We start from the raw sequence: 20,835 nt of genomic DNA, 5'->3' as shown, positions 1-20,835 counted from the left end.
GCAGACCCTGCTGCTAATTCACTCAAACGTGCGGGCGAACATCCTCACCTCTCCCAGGCCCGATTTCCTCCTCGATTAAATGAGGGGATGTATGAGCTGATCTGTACGGTCCTTTCTGGCGCCCAGGTTCTAAGGTTTTCTTCTCGAGACCATCCAGTCTAGAACCGCCCGGCTGGGTCCCCTCTGTAACAGGGCATCTTGTGCCCATTGCCCTCATAGTTTCAGCGGTCGTGTGAAAGGGGCTGTGGATCCTGACACACTTCAGATGGTGCCCAGGACACACGGCGAGTGCCCACTCAGAGTGAGAAAAACATTGCTCATGTTTTGGTTCAATAACAGTTCAAATTATTAGTATCAGAGAGTAATGAATAACAACACCTTAGTCTTTACATTTTGTCTTTCACCCAAAGATATCAAAGTGCAATTTATGAAAATCCATTTTTAATGAAATATTAAGCAGTTTCTATTTCTCCTGACCCAATGGACGTATGAGGTCTCTATTTTCTCCCTGCGTCTCCCTATTTATAGCTGGTAAATGCTATCATATATTATACATCTTTATGACTTTCTCAATGCTTCTGTGGTTTCGGAACCACCCTTCACATGTTTTCTGATCAAATTCTCTGAGATGGATTCTTGGCTTCCAGTCCAGGCGTTGCAAGGGATGGGGCTGTGTGAGTGGGAATCGGTTCTATTCCCTATTCCCTGCCGACTCACTGAATCGCTACAGGCAAATCAATCCACCTTAGATACCTTGGTTTCTCCTTCAAGAAAATAAAGTCAATAACAGGCCTGCAGACTGACACTCAAGTCTACCAGCCCGGCCGGCTCCAGCGCCTGCACAGCACCCAGCACAGATGTTGGAGCGTGGCCACGTCACAGGTAACAGAGGAGTATCTGTCCAACTGGGAGAGTTCAAGTGCTGGAGGCCACTGACTTTCAAGTCCTGCCTTGAGGCCGGAAATCTTCAGGCCATTACTTCCCAGAGGTGTCCCTAAAGCTGGGAAGTCTCAGTGGATTGCCAGCGTACGGGACACCCAGGTAAGGACGTATCAAACGTGATGATCAATTACAGCATCTGCTTTAGACGCTGGATGTCACAGATGGTACACATTTTTGTTAATTTTAAAAGAAAAACGCTAGTATGGTTGCTTTACCACCCAGAGGAAAATGAGAAGTGTGTTCAGGTGACTCTAGCTTTCTTAAGAGGCAGGGACAGTGTTGATTATGCTGCAGTTATTAAAAAGAAGTATATATACATAGGGGTGTGTGTGCACATATACACATGTGTGTATATATATGAAGTATATATATATATGTGTATATATATATATGTTGAACATAAAGATTTCTTTGAGTGCATCTCTGTAACCAAGTTTAAAAAATGATTCAGGGTACATAGTGGTTTGGATAATCCATTTGGTGCGGCGCTGAATTCTTGACACAAACCAGCCCTTTTCAATCGACTCCTGAGCCCTTCGGTTTATTTGCAGTAAGACAGAGTCTGAAACAGCCACACTTCACGGGTGCTCCGATTTGCACCTCTGGGATGGGCACTGCCAATTAAATTGGCCACTACCCAACATGCCAGTTTAGTTACTATCTACACCCCACCCAGGAAAAGAAAGTCAACCTGTTTTGACCAAGCCTGTAGCTCATACACAGCTAATACTGGGTAAAACAAAAGAAACAATATGTATAACCCAATAAGAAACTTCTTGCCAGAAAGCATCGTTGACAGCTGTTGAGGTCATCTTTCCTCTGATTTCCCCCATTTCCAGTCGCAGCCACCTCTCCCTATGGACGCTCTGTCTGTCCTCTTTGGAGAACGTGTCCTCCAATGGGGCACAGTGGAGGGCAGCCAGCATTTGGCCTGCGCCCCTTGGAGGCCTCGGGGCAGGGGCCTTCCTGCCAGGTCCAAACCCCTCTCCCTTGCACCATCAACCTCTGCCAGCCACATCCAGGGCCTGGGACAGTGTGGACGCTCACAGCTATCAGAGTCCTCGAGCCCCTGGGTGGAGAGAGGCAGTGCGGCTCTGCGGCCTCCCCGCCATGGAATCTTCCTCCGCTTTGGTGGGTAGACGAGGCCCCCCTGATGCGCGAGGCCTCCCACCCGAGAAGGCCTCTGGCACTCCGTCTGCACGCACCTGCCCTTCGTTACATGTGTGTGACCTACAGTTTATTTCCGCTTTGCTGTAAATATCTGAACGCAGCCAGCTCCAGGGAATGCAAAGAAAGCAGGACGTTTTTCAAAGACAACACAGTGCAGGAGCCCTGAGGTAGAAATTGTGCAGATCTGCTGCTGTTGCTTCATTTTTTTTTTTTAATAAATATTTCCCTCCACTAATAAATGTTTCATTGCATCCCAGGTTCTCTTCTTCAATCTGCTTGGCACAGACACTCAGGGAGGAGGGGAACAGAGCAGGCAGAGAAGAGAGGTGGCGGGAATGGAGGGCAGAGAGTGGGGAAAACGGCAGCACATTTAAAAAATTCGTCTCAGCAACAATCCTACCGACTCATCCTCGTCCAGAGCCAGGTCCGACCTCCCTCCCCCGCCTCCTTCCTTGCATTTGCTCTAAAACCAGCCATGGGGTCCATCAGGAAAAATAAACTGTTAATCAATGAACGCCATCCTGTTTAATTAATTTGTTGCACCAAACAGGCATGGCGGGTGGGGTGGGGTGGGGGGTAGGGTGGCGGGTGGGGCTGTTGCACTGGGGGAAGATGATGTTCAGGTAACTGACTTTTTTTTCTTTTTGTAAATCATGATTCTGACATTTCTCTCTTAAAACTCCTCCTTAAAGACAGTAAAATTTTTTTAAAGTTGCTTTCATTCTAGTGGATGTGGGAACTTAGCCAGACAGAGTCAGAAGGGATGTGCCTCTCATATATATGCACATGAAACAGAGAGAGGGAGCTGGGGAGGGACCCCAGGGAAGGGTGGGCTGGGGGCGGGGCAAAGGAAGCTGCCTCACCACCAGCGCTGGCTTAGACCATGCCGCCCTCCTGCCTCCTCTCCTTTACTTTAGGGCTGTTTTTGTCATCAAGTGGTTTTGCTGACATGAAGGAGGAGAGAGAGGACCAGAGCTGTCCTGGGGTGGAGGTGGGTGGGACGTGCGCATCCCCATCTGTATGGGCCTCGTGGGGCCGTCAGATTTACTGCGGGATTATGTTACCCCATGGAGACAAGATGCTGAGCCCTGGAACACAGCACACTAACAGGATTAGGGTTTCAGGATTTGAGACAGGAAAGCATCAGGGAAAGGGGAAGGCAGCTCAGGGATCTGGGGCTGGGGGAGAGACCAGGTGGGGGAGAGTGCAGCATCAGAGCAACAAGGGGCTGGAAGGGATGCCAAGTCCTCCTGTAGAGGTGGGGGAGGAACAGATGGCTCGCTGTGTGCCAAGGGCCTCCTGACACAGAAGCGCCACACTTTCTAAGACAGGCCTTTAACTTCCAGGTGGGCAGGAGAGGACAGGGTGCAGGAGTGTGGGTCCTGACTGCACTTGCCCCCTGCATTCCTCCTCTGGGGGGATCTCAGCAAACCACAGTGAGGGCCATGTGGCGGCAGAGAGCCAGACAGAGAGAGTGACTGCCCGGGAGGCGGTCACTTAGTGCTCGGAGGTGGTCACTCAGTGCTCGTCTAGAGATGCGGGGGTCAGGGCAGAGGGGCGTCCCCTGCCCAGCCTTATTTGCTTTGTCCTACTGCCCGGGGGCATAGCGGTGGCCTGGGATGCACAGGGAATTTAGCATCAAGGCTGTAAGCACCAGGGAGGCCAGCCTCAGCTCCCGGAGACGACTCAGCACCCACAGGAGTGGGGTGAAGCCAGCCCCAGGAGCCCGAGTGAGCAAAGCTTCCAAGCTCGTGTATAATGAAATCTTCTCTGGAGCTTCCTGGGTGGAAAGGCGAATGGTCTGAGCTCATCCCACGGCGGGCGGATAAGGGACAAACCTAATTACCTGGGGCCCTGGATTCCTCCCACTTATAACTGAGGGGCAGACAGACGGAGGCACTTGAATTTGGAAAGGGCGCTGGCCCTCTCTGAGCGCGGCTAGTCCCGGTTAGACGATGCAATCGTACCCACGACTTCTGGAGTCTGAGGCCCATTACCAGCTGATGGTTTGAGTCATGGGCCTAATCTTATATACAATAAACAAAATTACTACAATAAAAGGGATAAGGGGGAGCCAGTCATCCACCAGGAGGTTAAAAAAAAGGGTAATTTCTGAAAACTCAGTATTATTAATTGGAGGAATAATTGCCTCCCTAACAGAAGAATGAAGCTAAGAGGGGCACCGTTTATCTGAGGCAGCTTCAGAGCAGGCCCATCAGATGCAGGGAGAGGTCTAAGGACTTATCAGGTCCCTTCCAGACCTATGATTTTAAAAGAGGCAGATAAATATCCCATGGGGCCTTGTTACTTTTTAAATTGATAACTTGCTTCTGTTCAAGAAGAGCTTTGTGGGTCTAATACATTAATTATATCGGCAGAGAGCCGTCCATCCACGGATCCCAAGGAGCTCTGCCAACAGCGGCTGTGGCACCACTCCATCTGGGCAGACGGAAACACTGAGGCACGGAGCGGTTAGGAGAAACTTCCAGGGTCACACAGTGCATCGTCTCAGAAGATCTGGAAATAGATGCCACGTGGTGCTGTTGTCCGGCAGATTTGAGGGCTTGGTTTTCTGACGCCACTCTCTCAACTCCCAAGTCTCTCATAATTTCAGAGAGGGTTTTACGCTTCCAAATGGCTTTCAAAATGATCTGTTTTAATTTAGAAAATAAATATAGGACAGAGGATTTTTGAAGGGGAGTGTTTATCTGTTTTGAAGAGATATGGCCAAACCAAATGCAAAGCAACTTCTTCCAACTCTCCGCGCTCAGGACTCCATGACGGGGCCCAAACTCCACCTGGCAAGCCTGGGCTCCGAGCCACACTGCCCAGGCACGACTGGCCTTCAGGCCTCCAGGCTGACGGAGCCTCTCCAGGAAAAAGCACCGCTTGACCCCTAGACTGAATATCGAGGACGCCGGTTTCCCTCTGGAAGCAAGACGACGAGCATGGCCTGGATGGAATCGTTGAGAGCCTGGTGACCAGGTGGCTTCCATAGGGAAGCCACGGTTTCCCGTGTCCCTGGGGTAGATTACTTGTCTTTGAGAGCTTCAATCCACAGTCTTTGAAACACTATTAAATTCTGAAGGAATAAGCTGGTGCCGTGGGCCCCTTGGAGTCATTGTTACATTAATACGTGAGGGTTCCCCGGGCCCCTATATGATAATATAACATCATGACACTAATACCATGAGCTTAGGGCATTTCTGTGCCACAGTACAGCGTAATGCTGGAAACTCTTGGACCCAAGCTTGACCTCATGCCTCCTCAGCCTCTCACCCTCAATCTGGCCTTTAGGATACATTTAGCACCTGCACAGACTCTCTCTTTTAGCCCAAATTTCTTGCAAATACATCAGAACAGCCCAGTGACACAGTGACGAGGAGCAGGGTACTCACAGCCATGTCACAGGGGAGACGCCACGTTTCCCAAAAGGGGAGGATGGAAGACAGGCCTTTGCTTTGACATATATGGACAAGGGCCTTGTCCCCCTGTGCAGACACCAGTCTCTGTCTCCTCGCCTCCAGGGCAGAGGCGGGACGAGCATCCCAGAGCTGAGGAGGACCTTGGCCGAGGCCTCCTGCCTTCCAGCTCCTCCCACCTTTCTCCCGGCTCCTCCCTTGGTCTGTGTGCATATAACTGTGCCTATAATTACCGACACATCCGTGAATCTTCTACTCGTGTCTGTGTTTGGGGTGTTATTAATTCAGCTGGTGAAACCCAAAGCAGCAGTTTTCTGCTTGTGGTTTCTGAAGGAATTTACGCGAAGCCATTTGTCTAATCTAAGGGAGCACACAGGCTGGATACGGGCTCCATCAGGCGGAAGAGCTCTCTGCCTTGTGGTTACGCCAGAAATACGGGTAAGGAGGGCCCGCCCTATAGGAAAATCATAGGTTCCGTATTTACAGCATGTGGAATTGGATAAGGATTGAGGTGTGCTGTACATATGGCTGTCTAAGTGGGCTGAGTTTTGTGACAAGGATGCTTGCAATCCCCCGGCCACAGTGAAATGGCTTCCTCACAGGAGACCTCACCATTACCTGTTGGGTGGAAAGAGACTAAGAAGAGGCTGCTCATGGGCTAGGGAGGCGGGAAAAGAGTTCCTTAGTCTTACTCGCTTCCTGGCTACAAGAAAGAAGTCACTCCCCATAGGCCCAGGCTTTGCCTCAGCCCAGCCTGGCTCACAACTGTAAATAGCATTTTGCAAGAAAGAGCACAGCCATCCCCCACCACCTTGAGCGCTCATTAATCGTGTTTATCTCCAATTCCTTGGTCTTTGGTGCACTGGTGTTGACAGTGACCAAGGAATTGAAATCAGGTTGCCACATTTCTGCCCCCAACATCACCATCCCCTCTTCATACCCGGTGGAGTGGTTTGCACCTGCAAACTCTCCCCCTGCAGCACCGAGCAGAGCAGGCAGCTGCCTTCACCTCTGCTCCGCTCTGCTCACAGGTCCTGCTGTCTGAATCTTGCTTTCAAGCCTACCACCTAGCACCAGTGAGTTTGGCATGGTGCCCACCATCCAGTGGCTACAAGAGAAACTCAGTGGTAGCACCCGTCTCTCCCCCCACGGCCCCCAAGCTCCCTCCTCGCCCCGCCTCCCGTTCATGGCATCAAATCAAACTGCAGCAGACTTGACAAATCTATTTGGCACGGTTCACGCAACTTTTCCAACCTGAACAGCCCAGACAGCTGTGCTGAGGCACCATGAGCAGTGCGGGGTCTAGACACGGAACACAGACATCCGGGAGACAGGTCTGCTAAAGAAGGAGCTGCAGAGACCACCCTGAGGGGAGGACTGGCAGGTCTGAGCCACTCCCGCCACGCCCGCCATGACCGTCACGCCTGTCACGCCCATGGCAGGGCGAGGGAGCGTGGGACAGGGCAACGCCACAGGCAGGCTTCCAATCTGGGTACCAAGAGGATGAATCTCTCGTGGGGAGGGGAAGAGCTTTTTCTCTGCCCCGGCACCCTTTAAGTGGGCAGGACTGAGTCACTGAAAAACCAAACAACAACAACAAAAGAAAAACAAAATTACCCCTTGGCTACTGGGGAAAGAAATTTAGCCAAGGAAGAGAAGAGGAGGCGAGAGAGAGGATGACGTGGCCAATATGAAAAAGCTGAGAAGAATGATTCTCAGGGAGACCGGAGAGCTCAGTGCCGTTCTCAGGAATACCTCCCCTGAAGAATGAATACCAAGGATAAAGCCAGGGAGGACAGCATCCTATCAAAATGTGCAGTGCTAAGGTATTTCCAAAAGCGGATTTCCTACAAATGGCGTTTTAAATAGCATCCCGGTCCAGCTGTGTGCTTTTAAAACCAGCTTATGCTACAGTATCCCTCTGGCCAGCGCTGCTTAGTCACGGAACCTGGATGGGGAGCCTGGCCCGGGAGGCGGTCAGGTGGGCCTCCTCCCCCTCCCCCAGGCATCCCCCATCCAGCTGCCCGGCTGGGTTCCACCTGTCTGTTACTGAAAAGGGTTGGTGGAGAGAGGCCTGAAAAGACGGGGTGGGCCGGGGACAGGCCTCTGCGCTCCCAGCACCATGGCAGACTCGGGCTGGTAGCCTGGGCGCGGCTCCTGAAACCAGCGGAGTCGGCGAGTGCCCAGGCCTGGCTCGAGACGCCAGCGTAGGAGGTCTTTGGATGGCTGAGCGCCGCTGTCTTTCTCTGTGAAACGGGGAATTTTGCATGTGTGAGATACCTGGTAATATCTGGAAGTCATGATTTTCAGATGAATGGTGCCATGTTACTATGGTGATTTTAATTAAAAAAAAGAATCCACTCCTCTAAAAAACGCATGTTTCCCAAGTGAAACAGTGCCCACATTCTAGTTCAGGGTTTTCTGGATCCAAGCTTCCCAGCTGCACCAGCAACAGCCAGCTGCCTGGGGCCGTGGCAGGAGTGGGGGAGACCGTCTGGAAAAGTCTCTGGCCTCTCCAGGTTTGGCTGTGTGGGTCCCAGTTTGATAATTCCCAGCCCAACAGACCAGGGCCTGTGGAACTGAAGCAGCAAGGAGGACAGACCCTTCCCTCTGTGCCCAGCTCCCTCCAGGGAAGGAGCCCTCTCCTTCTAGACTGAGTCAGCCCCTGCCCAGGGGAGACCACCGGCATTTGCAACAAGCCCCGCCCCGCAACACGCTGAGCGTCCCTGACACCCGGACATCGCCATGCCAGCTGCAGGCCTGTTCACACCCCAAACGCCATGTGTCTTAAGAAAGCTGAGTGCCGGACACCCATCCATATGAACAAGAAAAGCCCCACGTCACCCACACGGTCGCCTCGGGAGCCACAGATGTGGAGGGCACCAGCCTTGAGGATCCAAGGCTTGGCGGCCCAGCCTGGTGGCCAGCTCAGATCTGTCCCTGAGAGGCCGCATCAGTCCCCTTTATTTACTGTCCTCTTTCTTCTTCGGGACATTGTGATTCTCTCTCAGGATCTGTGCCCTTTCATTTCCAGACCTCGGTAACTCCTGAACTGTAGCTACATGTGGTTTCGTGATTGTTAACCCAGCATGGGGAAGGGACATGGGCCGTAAATGCTCAATGAATCCTGGATGGGGACGCAGACCGGGAACACATTTTCTCCCTCATTTGCAGTCAGAGCACTGTGCGAGCTCGCTCTCCCTCTCTCGCTGCTGTGCAAGACACAACAGCAGCCAGGCTGTTGGTGAAACGGGGCTTTCCAGCCACTTCAGCATGAGAAGGAGTATTTTCAGGGCCAGCATCTCCAGTGCCTCCACCAGTTATTTGAGCTTCACGGATCCAGGCCCCTCCCCTATGCGGGGTCGCCTTGAAGCTCCCTGTCCCACCCCTGCCGCCCCATCCCGGCTTCCCTTGAGGTGGGGAAGTGGGTTTACCTTGTGGTTTTTGCCGTGCCGGTACACCATCCAGTCTTCACCATTAGTGCTGACTTCCAGCTTGTAGGATTTGACATAGTAGCCATTCTGGGTCTCCCTGGAAACTGCTCCCTGTGTTGCAATGGCCGTGAGCATGGTCAGAAAGCGCAGGTCCACCTGACGGAGAGAGGCAGGGAAGGTGGGGCAGGACTCTGAACCCACGCAGGCAGCCTCCGGCTTTCTTTTCAAAGGACGCACTGGAATCCTTATGTCTGCGATTCCTTCAACGTACTGTTGACCAGCATCAGCTGCCCAATTCCACTGGACAGTTAAACTTAACTTATTTAACACTAAATCAGACACCTTTGAAAGTGTGACGATTATTTTTCTTTTTTTTCTCTTTTTTGCAAATCTGAACAGACACCATTGAGTTTATCTTAAAGGAGCACTGACGTCTAGAGCTCCCTCCATGGAAGGAGCCCTCTCCTTCCAGACCTAAGAGCCAGCACTGCCCAGGGCAGACCACTGGCATTTCCAACAAGCCCCTTCTTACTAGATGGCGGCCTGCCTTGGAGAGCGAAAGCAGATGCTGTTCTAAGGGAACGGTGGCTAAGTCCACTCCATGCCACCCCACCCCAGCCCAACTCAACCCAGTTCACTTACGATGCCCTAGTTGCAAACGTCTCAGCTCGGAGGCTGTCTCCCCTCCCCTCAGTCCCCCACTCCATTGTGTATTTAGCTGCTCAGGTCACTAAGGGGTCAAAGGGCAGGCAGAGTCTGCCCAAGCAATTAGGCTTATGCACCACATCCTGACCTTTTGCTCGATGGGGAGGGTGGCGACACTCTGAGGCACCTCCCCTCCCTCAACACCAAACCCATTTGGAAATTGCTGGATGGCATTCCTCTGCTGGCCACAGCGTTTCTTAATGGCAACCTCTATTTGATCCAAATTTAGCCAGCACGCACTGGTAAAATTGGATTCAGCAGGCATTTACTGGCTACTGAGTATGTGCTCAGCATTATTAAGCATTCAAATGAAATACGCAGTGCTGTATGTGTGTATCACAGACAGGTGGACAGCAATAAGAGGCAGTATACGATTAAGACCAAAAATAACAAGTATAATCAATGGAATGCTGATTATATAGGAGAACTTCCTGGAAGCTTGGGATGAGAAGGATTTTTGAAGAGGCAGAGGAGAGAGTGACAAATGGCCTTAGAGTTGTGCTGTTAGAACCTCTGTGGACTTGCTGGAAGTTTCTAAGTGGTCTTTCTCTCTTTCCTCTTGTTGGCTCTGCAACCTCTTTCTCAGAGCAGAGGTCACCATGTCACATCAGAGCAAGGACAGGCCTGTCCCTGGGTCACAGGCTGTCTGCCGTATGTCATGAAAGCACTCATTGCTCTAGCATGGAACGAGCAGCTGGCTCTTCCCTGGGGAGGAGAACTGGACCAGTCTGCAGCCAGGGAAGATTACTCACCACGAGGGGCAAGTCTCATTCCGAAGGAAAGCAGACAGTCTGAAAAGATGCTGCAGAGCATCTGGGCAACTAGCATCTCATTCCCGGGGTGACAGGTTCCCATGTGTTCTCCTGAGTGCTGTGTGCAAAACCTTCCTGGCAGGACTCCCTCCAAATAGCAAAGATCAGGAGAAGCTGTCATGCTCAGCTGGCAATGCAACAAGCCTGCCTTTAGGAGCACGCCCTCCGGTCTCCAGTGCCTCCCTGTGCCCAGAATGAGGAAGATCTGCAACTGTTGATGGGCTGCTCCTTGGATGTCTAGAGTGGTAGGGCAAACAGCATCCTAGTCAAACAACTTCTCTGAGGCCTGGTAATCTTCACAAGGGCATGGGCGTGTCCATCTTACTGGCCATTTGATCCCAGCACTTAGCCTGGTGTCCGCACGGTTTGTTTGTGCCTGGCACACACATCTGTTTTGATGGATGAGTGAGTGGAGTTTTCAAGAATGCTGTGTTCATTTTCTCTGTGTCCTTTGTCACCTCTAGCCGGGGACCTACTCCCCTTGCCCACCACCACATGCACACTCGCACACCCTCTGGCATCGAAGTACCTGGAGATACTCCTTGCTGGAATCCAAGTTGGGTGTCCAGCCATTGTCATCACCATGGAGCCGGCTTTGTTGAGGTGTCCACCTCCCGTCAGAGTAGGTAGATGAGGCGCTGATCTGCTCATTAGCAATCCGGCCAGACTCCATTCCCAGGGGGACGTTGCACTGAAAGCCTGGGGAACGGGGACGGTCAAGGGCAGAGTCAGGTCTTGCAACCTCCAACCCCTGGGACTCCCAAAACGCTGCTCCCTTCTAGGGACAAGTCCTTGCAGGCATGCTCTCATCTTAAAGACCTAATTATACACTCACATTTCTAAAACAACTACGCCACATCACAGAGCTTGACAACCCCTCTGGGTCTTAAAGAAACTAAATTGGACCTAAAAGAAATAAGGCTATGGATAAATAAGAATCATCATACAAATTGAAAAAACAATCTAAAGCACAAGAACTGTCAGTGCTGCGGGCTATGGATGCTCACAGGTGCCAGATGCGCCACGGCTGAAACACAGGTAAGCGGTGATGGACTCGTGGCAGTTTGGGTGGGCCGCTGCGTCGTGGGAAGCCTGCTTTATTAATAAACACCCAGGAGGCACTTTTGTTTCTTTCTTTCACTCAACTGTCTCATGAGTTCTGGCACAGAAGACAGACATTATAAAGCAATAAATACCTGTCTTTGGGAGATCTCTCTATGAACACACGCATGTCACTCTGTCTTCCCCTGTGCCACCTGTCTGGGAAAATGGACCTAGAAGCCACTTACTCTGGCCTTGGGCCATCAGTTTAATCGCTGTCCTTCCCATGGATTCCATGGACACTGGTCAATATTTGTGTGTGCATGTGTCTGACAGGACCAGCAATCATTTTCAGGTCTCAAACCTATTCTTTAGCTCTGTGACTGCACCAGCCGTTTGCAGAACTCGGTGCAATTTGCAATATTGCTTTCTTGTCCCTCAATCTTCATGAGCTCTTTGAAGGAAAAACAAAAGCAAAACCCAAAACAAAAGCCATCGACTTTCCAGCAGGCGAGGCTGCCGTGTTGCAGGTGTGCATGTGGTAAGCTGTGTACAACCATGGCAGGATGCCCCCAGCTCCACTCATCCTCAAAGTGTTTCTTTAGTCCTTCGAGTTACTGTTTGGGTTTCTAAGTGGAAGGGGCAGCACTTTCGAAGCACATGTCCGAGAGAAGCTGATTTGAAGATGTCGCTCAGGGCAAGAGACGGATGCCTGGACAGCAGGCTCCGCAACAGCTGGGGGAAGGGCGACACTTCCACTGCCTTGCACGGTGCCTGGCACCTCGTGGAAGCTCAAAGGCTGTGTTTATTGGAAGAATGAAGTGACAGTCCAAGCAGTGACCCATCTAGTGAAAGAAACTCTACCCAGGACCAGAGATATTTAATGTCAAAATATATATAGAGAGAGAGAGGTCTAAAACTGCTCAGTTTTGTGATGATGGCACTGAGGCTTGGAGAGACTCAAAAACTGTCAGCCCAGGTGGGGACCTGTACTGACATCCTGCCTCACCTCCCGTTCATTCATAGAGGAACACACTGAGGCTGGAGATGCTCCTCTGACTTTCCCTGGGAAGAACTAACTTGTGGGACACAGACTTCTTTTACAGAAATGAGCACCCAGATTGACATTTGTTTTATTTTCATTAATTCCTGCCTAGCAAGAGGACACAGCTCCCGTTCCTCAAACTCAGATGCCACTGCAAATTCTGCAGTATATCCATCTCTTTCTCTCCCAGACACCAGCCTCTCTTCACGGCGCACTCTCACAGCCCTGACGGAGGACAGGACAGGGGTTCCCAACCCGCCAACTCACTCTCTAGTGGCTCCTGGTGGACCAGGTAGTACCGTGCAGAGAAGCCATCCTTGGCCACCGCCATGTCCGTGTGGAAGGTCAGAGAGAGGATCCCGGTGGACGAGCGGAGTTCAGAGGGGGTTTTGGTCCCACAGTACTTGCCAATCAGGGGGCCGACTGGACATGCAGGACAAAGAGAGGTCAACAGAAACAGAAATGCCAAACTCCATTTTCAATATACTCTCCCTCCCCACAGCTGCATGTCATTAAACAGAGCATCACCTTGTAGGCCTCGGCATAAAAGAATAAGCAAAGATGTGTTCTAAGAGCAATGTCTAATATTTCTCCTGCACATCAAAAAGTATTTTCACCGACCTAGCGTCATTCTGTTCTCATGGCCCTGGTAGATGGGCCGGAGAGCCTCGTTACGATGCCTGTTCAACAGAAGAAGAAATGGAGGTTCCGAAAGGTCTTTTGCCTGTTCACACAGCTAGGCAACAGCAGAGCTGGGATGCAAACCCACGTTTTCTGACACAGTCTCATGCTTTTCTCAGGAAATGAAATCGTTTAGCCATCCAGTCTCCCTTACAGAGCAAAACAGTTAGAATGATGACAAAGTGCGAGACTGGCGTCCTCGCTGACACTGACCACACCCAAGACCAGTGCTGGTCTCCACCTGAGCAGTGCAGGCTCCTCGTGGCCTTGGGTGATGGGCCTTTTTGACATCTACAACTGCATTAATAATAAAATTATAGTAATCATGAAGATGATGACAGCAGCTTATTTATACTGATGAGACACAGATAGGTTAAGTAACTTGCCCAAGGTTGCAGAGCTGCTAACAGCAGAGCCAGGAGTCAAATCTAGTCAGTCTGGCTCTGGAGTCCTATTTGGGCCTAGAGGGTGGCCACTGAGTCGCTTTCTTTCTTTTTTTTTTTTCCCAAAGATTGGTACCTGAGCTAACATCTGTTGCCAACTTTGTTTTTTTTTTCCTTCTTCTTCTTCTCCCTAAAGCCCCCCACTACATAGTTGTATATTCTAGTTGTGGGTCCTTCTGGTTGTGCTATGTGGGATGCTGCCTCAGCATGGCCTGATGAGCAGTGCCCTGTCTGCACCCGGGATCCGAACCAGGCAAACCCCGGGCTGCCGAAGTAGAGTGCGCAAACTTAACCACTTGGCCACAGGGCCGGCCCCCATGAGTCACTTTCTGTGGAAATCCTGACTGCTGGGGCCGGAAAGAACGTTAGCTATAGGTTTCTCCTCCTCCTCCAGGTGTGTCCTCCACCTCCTGCTGTCCTTCTCCAAAGAAAGATCTCCCAGAAAGGAAACCGCCCTTCTGCCATTTCTCTGAAATCGTCCTGGAGAAGGATAAGGAGAGGAAGCCATCATGGGTCACAGCTGGACCCTAAGGGGCCCTGAAGTCGCTGTGTGCTTTTTATTGTTACTAAAGCCATCAGCAGGCAAAGGCGAGGCTCCCGAGGAGGACTCGCGCGGCCACGTCACTCACCATGTGGGATGCCGTCCCAGATGTCCAGCCAGTCGTATTTGCAGTCTCCCTCTCCCACCTGCAGAGGGTCATGCTCCAGGTCAAAGGTCAGAAACTGCAGGACGATCTCCACCTTGGGTTTGGCCAGGATGGTGAAGGTGCAGTCCAGGTTGTGCGGGTACTTCTCGGGAAACCCGGGGGACTCGATGGTCCCGTTGGGGCTTGTGAAGTTTTTGGAACAGTCTTCGGAGCCTGGATGTAAAAAAGAGAACGGTAGCGTTATGCAAGAAGAAGAGGCCTTTCTTTGCTGCCTCTGTCGCATGGGTTATTTAAATGTTTGGGCCCAAATCCCCCAGCCCGTTGAGGTTTTTGTTTCCACTGGAGTGGCCCTTGAAGCAACAGACTGCACATCCACGTTTCAAGCCCTTGAGCCAGACCGTCTTTGGAGGGACTCGGGGAGGCGAGCTGGCTTGCTCTCTGGGGGGAGAGCGGCGAGGAGGCACGGCGGGGACGGGGGGAGAAAGAAGTGTGTGTGTGAGACGCAGAGACGGGGAGACCCAGTCTCTTGACCAGAGGAACAGAGTCTTCTTTCTCAATTACTCAGCTGCTTGCTCCAGAATGTAAGTTATTTCAATCCCTAAGGAAGGCTTGCTGATTGCCAGCAGGGAAAACAATGTCTCCCCTTATTTATTGCTGACCTCAACACTAGCCCCTATTGTACCCGAGCCAACTGAGTGCCCCTTCTCCCTCCAAGATCCAAGGTGCCTCAGGGGAGGGGCAAAGGGGAGCTCGGGTCTCATTCATGGCATGACTACATTAAAACGAGCTGCTCTGTAGCGGCCAGACAATTAACAATCGACGTTTGTAGCCGGTGGATCACAGCAGGGCATCGGGGATGGTAAAGGCTGCTCCAGCAGCAAGTTTGGAAAAATGCGGCAGTGGCCCGGCATTTGGAAGGCTTCTGGCTGCTTTGCGGTGGGGATGGCCTGGTTTCTCTCCCAAGCCCTTGTGCCTGCTGTCTTGGGACTCATGGCCTCGTCCTTATTAAATGCCGCACACATTCACATCCTGATGCAGGATTGGAGTGGGGCGGGAGCTCCTAAGAGGATTATAGCCATCATCTCTCCCAACACCTCCAGGTGGAGGCGCATTAACAGGGCCCTCGTGGGCTGTCACCCCGCCACCATTAGCCAGGCCAGGCCCCGGGACGGTCCCAGGACCCTGCAGCCCAGACCGCGGGCCCACGGAGATGCCCAGCGCGAGCGGTGACGTGAGGTGACAGACTGAATGTGAATGCTGGACAATCAGAATCGATTTCGCTACGTTCTGATTTTAAAATTTAAAAAAGTAGCAGGATTTATGAGGAGAATAATGGGCACTCTAAGCATGAAGAAAAAACACAGAAATACTCAATAAACCAGGTGTTTACTGGCAGGAAGTGTCCTCTGGGGATCCCGCTGAAAATAACTATGTGATGTCGATACGCTGATCTTAGCCCGCAGCGAAGTCTTCATCCGAGGAGGCTCCTACAGCAGGCTCCTCCTGAGTCTCTTTATTGACAAAGGCTTTCTGGAAAGCACAAATGTCTGACTTGGACAAGGTGCCATGCAAATCAGCGGGGGAGGGGCACTACAACTTTCTGTAGCATCAGACAGGAAATTCCAACGTGCCAACTCACCTATCCGTCACCTCCGCCCCTCTGCCCTGAGCTGTGTCTTGGCGGGGTGGGGAGCCAGGACACCTGGGCAAAACCCAGCCTTTTCAGGACTCCTCGGGGGCTCTCTAAGCATCACATCTCAGAGGCTCTGTGCTCCATCACGCAGGGGCAGGGCTAGGGGGCAGCCAGGCCCCAAGAGATGAGTGGGACGGCTTCCCCCCAGGTTGTTTACCATCAGGCCCCCAGCTCCCGTGGGCCTCCTCAATGGTCCAGGATGAGGCAGCTTGGCAAAGCCAAGCCAGCTGGCTGGTCTTCAGGGGGCCGAAAGGAATTTTGAAAAGGTCAGCCTTCTTCATGTGGGCCACTTTGCCAGAAGAAATTAACTCTCTCTCCACAACTGGCTTCCAAGCAGGAAGAGGCATCCTGACACCCCTCCTCGAGTTTGCTCTGTTGTCCTTCCCTTCCAAGGCAGGGGTCCCTACCCCCCTGGGAGCTGGGAATGACGGTGGACCTTTCTTGGTCCCTGCTATCCACGGGGGACAGGTACTCCCCACAATGGACACCTGGTAAGCCCAAGGGAGGCGTGGAGAATGTGAGATTCTCAAGTGCCCACCATTTCCCTGAGGTCCTGCGTTTGACTGGAGAGAATCTGTCAACGCGACGTCCTTAAGGAAAAAAAAAAAGTGTGTCTCTATCTCTGACATGTGGCTATACACGGGTATATCCTCTGGCTTATTTTGAATGAGGTAGAAAAATAGTTTTATCCTTTTTATGCAGAAAATTCAAACCTGTCTGTTACAATCGTGCATTCGTCTGTAACTGTGCCATCCCACTGTCTGGACGACAAAGCATCAGGAAGCAGGCAGCTGAACAGCAAATGTAGAGAAGAGATCTCAGAAAAGGGTGACCATCCCTGGGATAAAAGGTGAGTCTTGCAGATATCTGCTTAATCCAAGATCCTTTTCTGCAATGTCTTAAAAGGATTTAAGGTTAAAAAAATAGTCAACAAATACTCCAGTTCACTCAGTGCTAAGATTGTCCACAGAAGCCGGGGACGTCAGCTGCACAGGATGATTTCACACAAAGGACTTGCCACGAGAAATGCCCACTCTGCGTTTATCCACTCTGAGTCTCACAACGAGCCGGAGGCAGAAGAATCGGCACATCTGAAGCTAAAACAGGGCGGATTGATCCAGAGCTGAGCTTGGCCTGACCACAAGAGGCGGACTCAGTCCTTCACTTCAGGAGGGGGAGCAGGGGCACCCCAGGCCTTCTCTGTGATGACCCCAGAGAGCTCAGTCTCCAAAATGTCACGAGGCACCAGGAAAGAAAACTTGATCTTGAACTTTGGTCAAAAGAGCCTCAGAAAACAAACTAACAAACAAACCCACATTTTCCAGTAATTCAGTTTCCAGCGTTTAAGTTATTTTAAAATTGCTTTCTCTGCTCTGCTCAGGGTTTGGTGGTTTGAGGTCATTTAAGCCTACGAGTTGCTTTGGTTAACTTTCATGTGTGCACAGTCTGGTCTACACAGACTCTTTTATACACCACTTCATTCAGGGCAAACAGGAACCTCCCACCCCGGCCACTCGCCCGACTGTCCCGAATGGTGGGTTTCTGTCTGTCATTTTGGTTCTGGCCAGGGCAATGCACTGTCGAGGGCTTCCAGAACCCTCCACCCCCGTTGCTTGTGCATCTGTGTTTGCAGCTCCTCCTTCTTTCCCTTGGTGAGTCTGACCAGCAAACAGCTGAGTTTCCTGCATCCCCTCAGCATGCCCATGCATTTCGTTCACGTTCTGTGAGTGATGTGAACTCTGCGCATTCTCTCTCAGGACCCAGCAGTGGGAACGTGGATGCCAGACACGGCACCTGGAAGAACACTCATTTTCCTAAACTTCCCAGCTTCGGATCTCACACCAGCATGCAGACATGTTTTATATAGGTGACTTTCCTGCGAGAGCTGCCCTTTCAGCGGGCATGCTGGCAGGAGGGTGAGCCTGAGAAGGCGCTGGGCGCTCCCCTCTTTCTCACAGATGGAAGCGCGGCTGTCAGCGGTGGGCCAGCTTTCGCTGCAGTAACCTCTGTCTCCCATCCTTGAAGTGCACTGCCCACTTCGCCATGCTCACGCCACCTGCCTTGGCTGGCAGGTTGTCCAGGCGGTGGGCAGCCTCGCCACCTCACTCGAGAGGCTGCTTCAGCCATCCCCAAACAGCAGTGCTGACTCAGCACGCCCTCTTGTGCGTTCTGGCTTTTAATATTGCCCCTTCAGACCTGTGTGACAGAGACAGTCAACATTCACCTTTTCTCGGGCTTTCTGGAGAAGGTGCATCATCCTTCATGAAATACGACACTGGGAGGTGAGAAACCGAGTGGAGCTTTAACTGTCCCGCTCTGACTCCGTGGTAGGTCCCTGGGAGGCCTGGGGTAGAGCTGTTTTCCTTTTCTGGTCAGCATGGGGGAGCTGAGGGACAGCCTTGCACTGGGACCTTACTCCCCAGCTGATATCCCAGGTCCCCACGTGCCAAGTGTGGACAGCGCCCTCATTTTCACAATGGCAGCATGTCAGTCCTATCCTTTCTCGTTCCACCTCCATGCCCACCTCTAGTTCCATATCCATCCAACAACACCTCCAGGCGTCTGTTGTGTGCTGAGGGTTTGCACATCCATCTCTCCACTGGAAGAGGGCAGGCGCCCGTTTTCTCTCTCTCTCTCTCTTCTCTCTTCCCACTGCTCCCCAGCAGAGGATGGTATGAGCAGTGTTCCACGTGCTGCTCACGCCCACTGATTTGAATCTTGTGCAGGACTCAAGGGAATGTGGGCCAGGCTATTCGGGAGCCTCACACCCGCCCAGCCACTGGACACACAGATCGGCAGTCCCGGTGCCCTCACGGCGGCAGGAGCTTGGTGGCCTGCGGCAGACTCCTGCCTGAGACGGTCCGGGCTCCCACCCTGGCTCGACACAGGCCCCACCCCTTCACTGGATTCTCCGTTCTTGTTCTCAGGCAGACAAATCTGACAAATATTTAGACAGAGTGGATATAAAAAGTGCTTTCAGCAGCTACCACTTCCTCTCTAGAATTGTTCAGCGAAAAAGGAAAACAGATATGAATAGTTCCCCTCACACTGAACTCAGCAGGCGCGGACTTGGGCCTCTCGATGACAAGGCTGACAGCCTCCCCTTTACCAGCCTCCACCCTCGAGCTTGGAGAGACGACACACTTGTGGATGGGGTGGGGAACGGGTGAACTGCGGTTAAGTGTCACTTAGCCTCAAGATGCTGCGGGAATGGCGGGCTGCTTGGAGTGCTCAAGTGCGGACGCTGAACCACGTCTTATGAACAAAAGCTGGCTCCACCCAGCTATGGAAGTGAGCCCCAGCACATCTTCTCAGGGCCTGCAGGCACCCAAGGGGCCCCAGCCGAGAGCAGAGAGTGACTGGTCCAAGGGCAGGGCTCACTGCCTCTTCTGGTGCTGTCTTTTTGGCTGTTTTCAGGGGTCAGCTTCATCGGCATTTGGGAAGTGGGGTTCAGTGGGTAGAGGTGGTCAAATGGATCCGGCGAGGGGAATCTCTAGGAGCCAGATCTGAATCTAAAATCTACGGTGTGATCCCACTTGGGGGGTCACAGTAAGATCTTTGGACTCTGAAAACGGAGAAGACAAGCATCCTTCTGCCCCAAGTAACTCCAAATATTGTAAAGGCAGCACTCACCCATGGGAGGAAGTTCATCCAAGTTCTGCTTTTTTCCAGGAAGATAACCATGATTTTTAAAAACATACAAACATCAATTCTTTCCAAAGTGTTTTCTGTATAATTGGTGACCCTCCTCTTTCAGTGCCACAAATGACGCCCTCTGCCGGCCGGGCACCCAGCACCGACCCTGCGCTCGCCTTCTCCAGGTGGGTGATGCCTCCACTGGCTGCTCCTCCTGGGCGTCTCCAGGTCCACCTGGAACCTCTCTTCTCTCCGTCAACTTGCTCGCGCTGCGTAACACTGTAGCCCTTCCACCCGTCTCCACCCCCTGGGCCCCAGCCATGAGCACGTAAGCATCCCACACCGTGCCCACGGCCAGACACAGACAGCCCCGTCCCCCTTCTCTGAGAGGCCCGCACCCACCTGTCTTGAAGATCTCATAGCGCAGGGAGAAGCCTGCCCCCTGCCGGGCGTAGTCAGAGGTGAACTTGATGTACAGCACGGAGCCGGAGGAGATGATGGTGGGGGGTGCGATGTTCCCGCAGTGCTTCCCCAGGAGGTCTGCAGACTCACTGTCCCCATCCCGAATCTCGATGAAGTCATACCTAGGTGAGGGGACACAGGGCAGGTGAGAACAGGTGGGTGTGAGGAGATGCGCAGGCCTGCTGTCTCACGTGGGCTCACTGCTCTCCCCCGGTTCACAGATGCTCAGGTGTTTCAGGTTGATACACAAAGGCGCCACCAGCACGTGGACCGGCAAACAGATGTGGGAGGTTGCATTGCTTCATTAAAGCTACAGAGCGAATGTCCCCTCAGTGCGGGGACAGATTTTAAGACCTTATCTCTTGCCCACATAAAAGCAGTAGTATCATTCCATCAAGTATCTCAAAACAAACATTTTTTTTCTTCCTTCGGTAGCACCATTTGTATTTCCACTATGATCTCTCTGAATCCTAGTCTTTTCTTCTTACCCAACCCCTTTGAGCATCAATTTCTTCGTCTGTAAGATGAGGATAAAAATATCCACTTCAGAGGGTTAGGATGGAGATGGAATGAAAAAATAAACGTGAGGTGCTCGGCCCGAGCCAGGCACACCCGGAGTGTTTCAGAGATGGTTGTTTCTTCTCCTGCCCCGCCCCCGTTCCCTTTTTCTCATGGGCCGTCCCCTCTTCTCTTCTCTTTAAT

At 52.1% G+C, this 20,835-nt stretch overlaps 1 protein-coding gene across 3 annotated transcripts in view; it reads right to left on the bottom strand.

Annotated features, from left to right (window-relative positions):
* NRP2 (neuropilin 2) overlaps positions 1 to 20,835 on the bottom strand; it is a 112,979-nt gene that overhangs the window by 60,376 nt on the left and 31,768 nt on the right. For all 3 annotated transcript variants that reach the window (XM_014836395.3, XM_070508445.1, XM_070508446.1), the window contains exons 3-7: positions 20,074 to 20,255; positions 14,325 to 14,555; positions 12,839 to 12,994; positions 11,015 to 11,184; positions 8,969 to 9,124 (exon numbers count right to left, since the gene is read on the bottom strand). In XM_014836395.3, coding sequence (XP_014691881.3) covers positions 8,969 to 9,124; positions 11,015 to 11,184; positions 12,839 to 12,994; positions 14,325 to 14,555; positions 20,074 to 20,255 — 895 coding nt within the window. The remainder of the gene's footprint in view (positions 1 to 8,968; positions 9,125 to 11,014; positions 11,185 to 12,838; positions 12,995 to 14,324; positions 14,556 to 20,073; positions 20,256 to 20,835) is intronic.

This window comes from Equus asinus, chromosome 4, assembly GCF_041296235.1.
Source record: "Equus asinus isolate D_3611 breed Donkey chromosome 4, EquAss-T2T_v2, whole genome shotgun sequence".
In the NCBI taxonomy this organism is placed as follows: Eukaryota; Metazoa; Chordata; class Mammalia; order Perissodactyla; family Equidae; genus Equus; species Equus asinus.
This window is presented reverse-complemented; position numbering and strand designations above follow the sequence as displayed.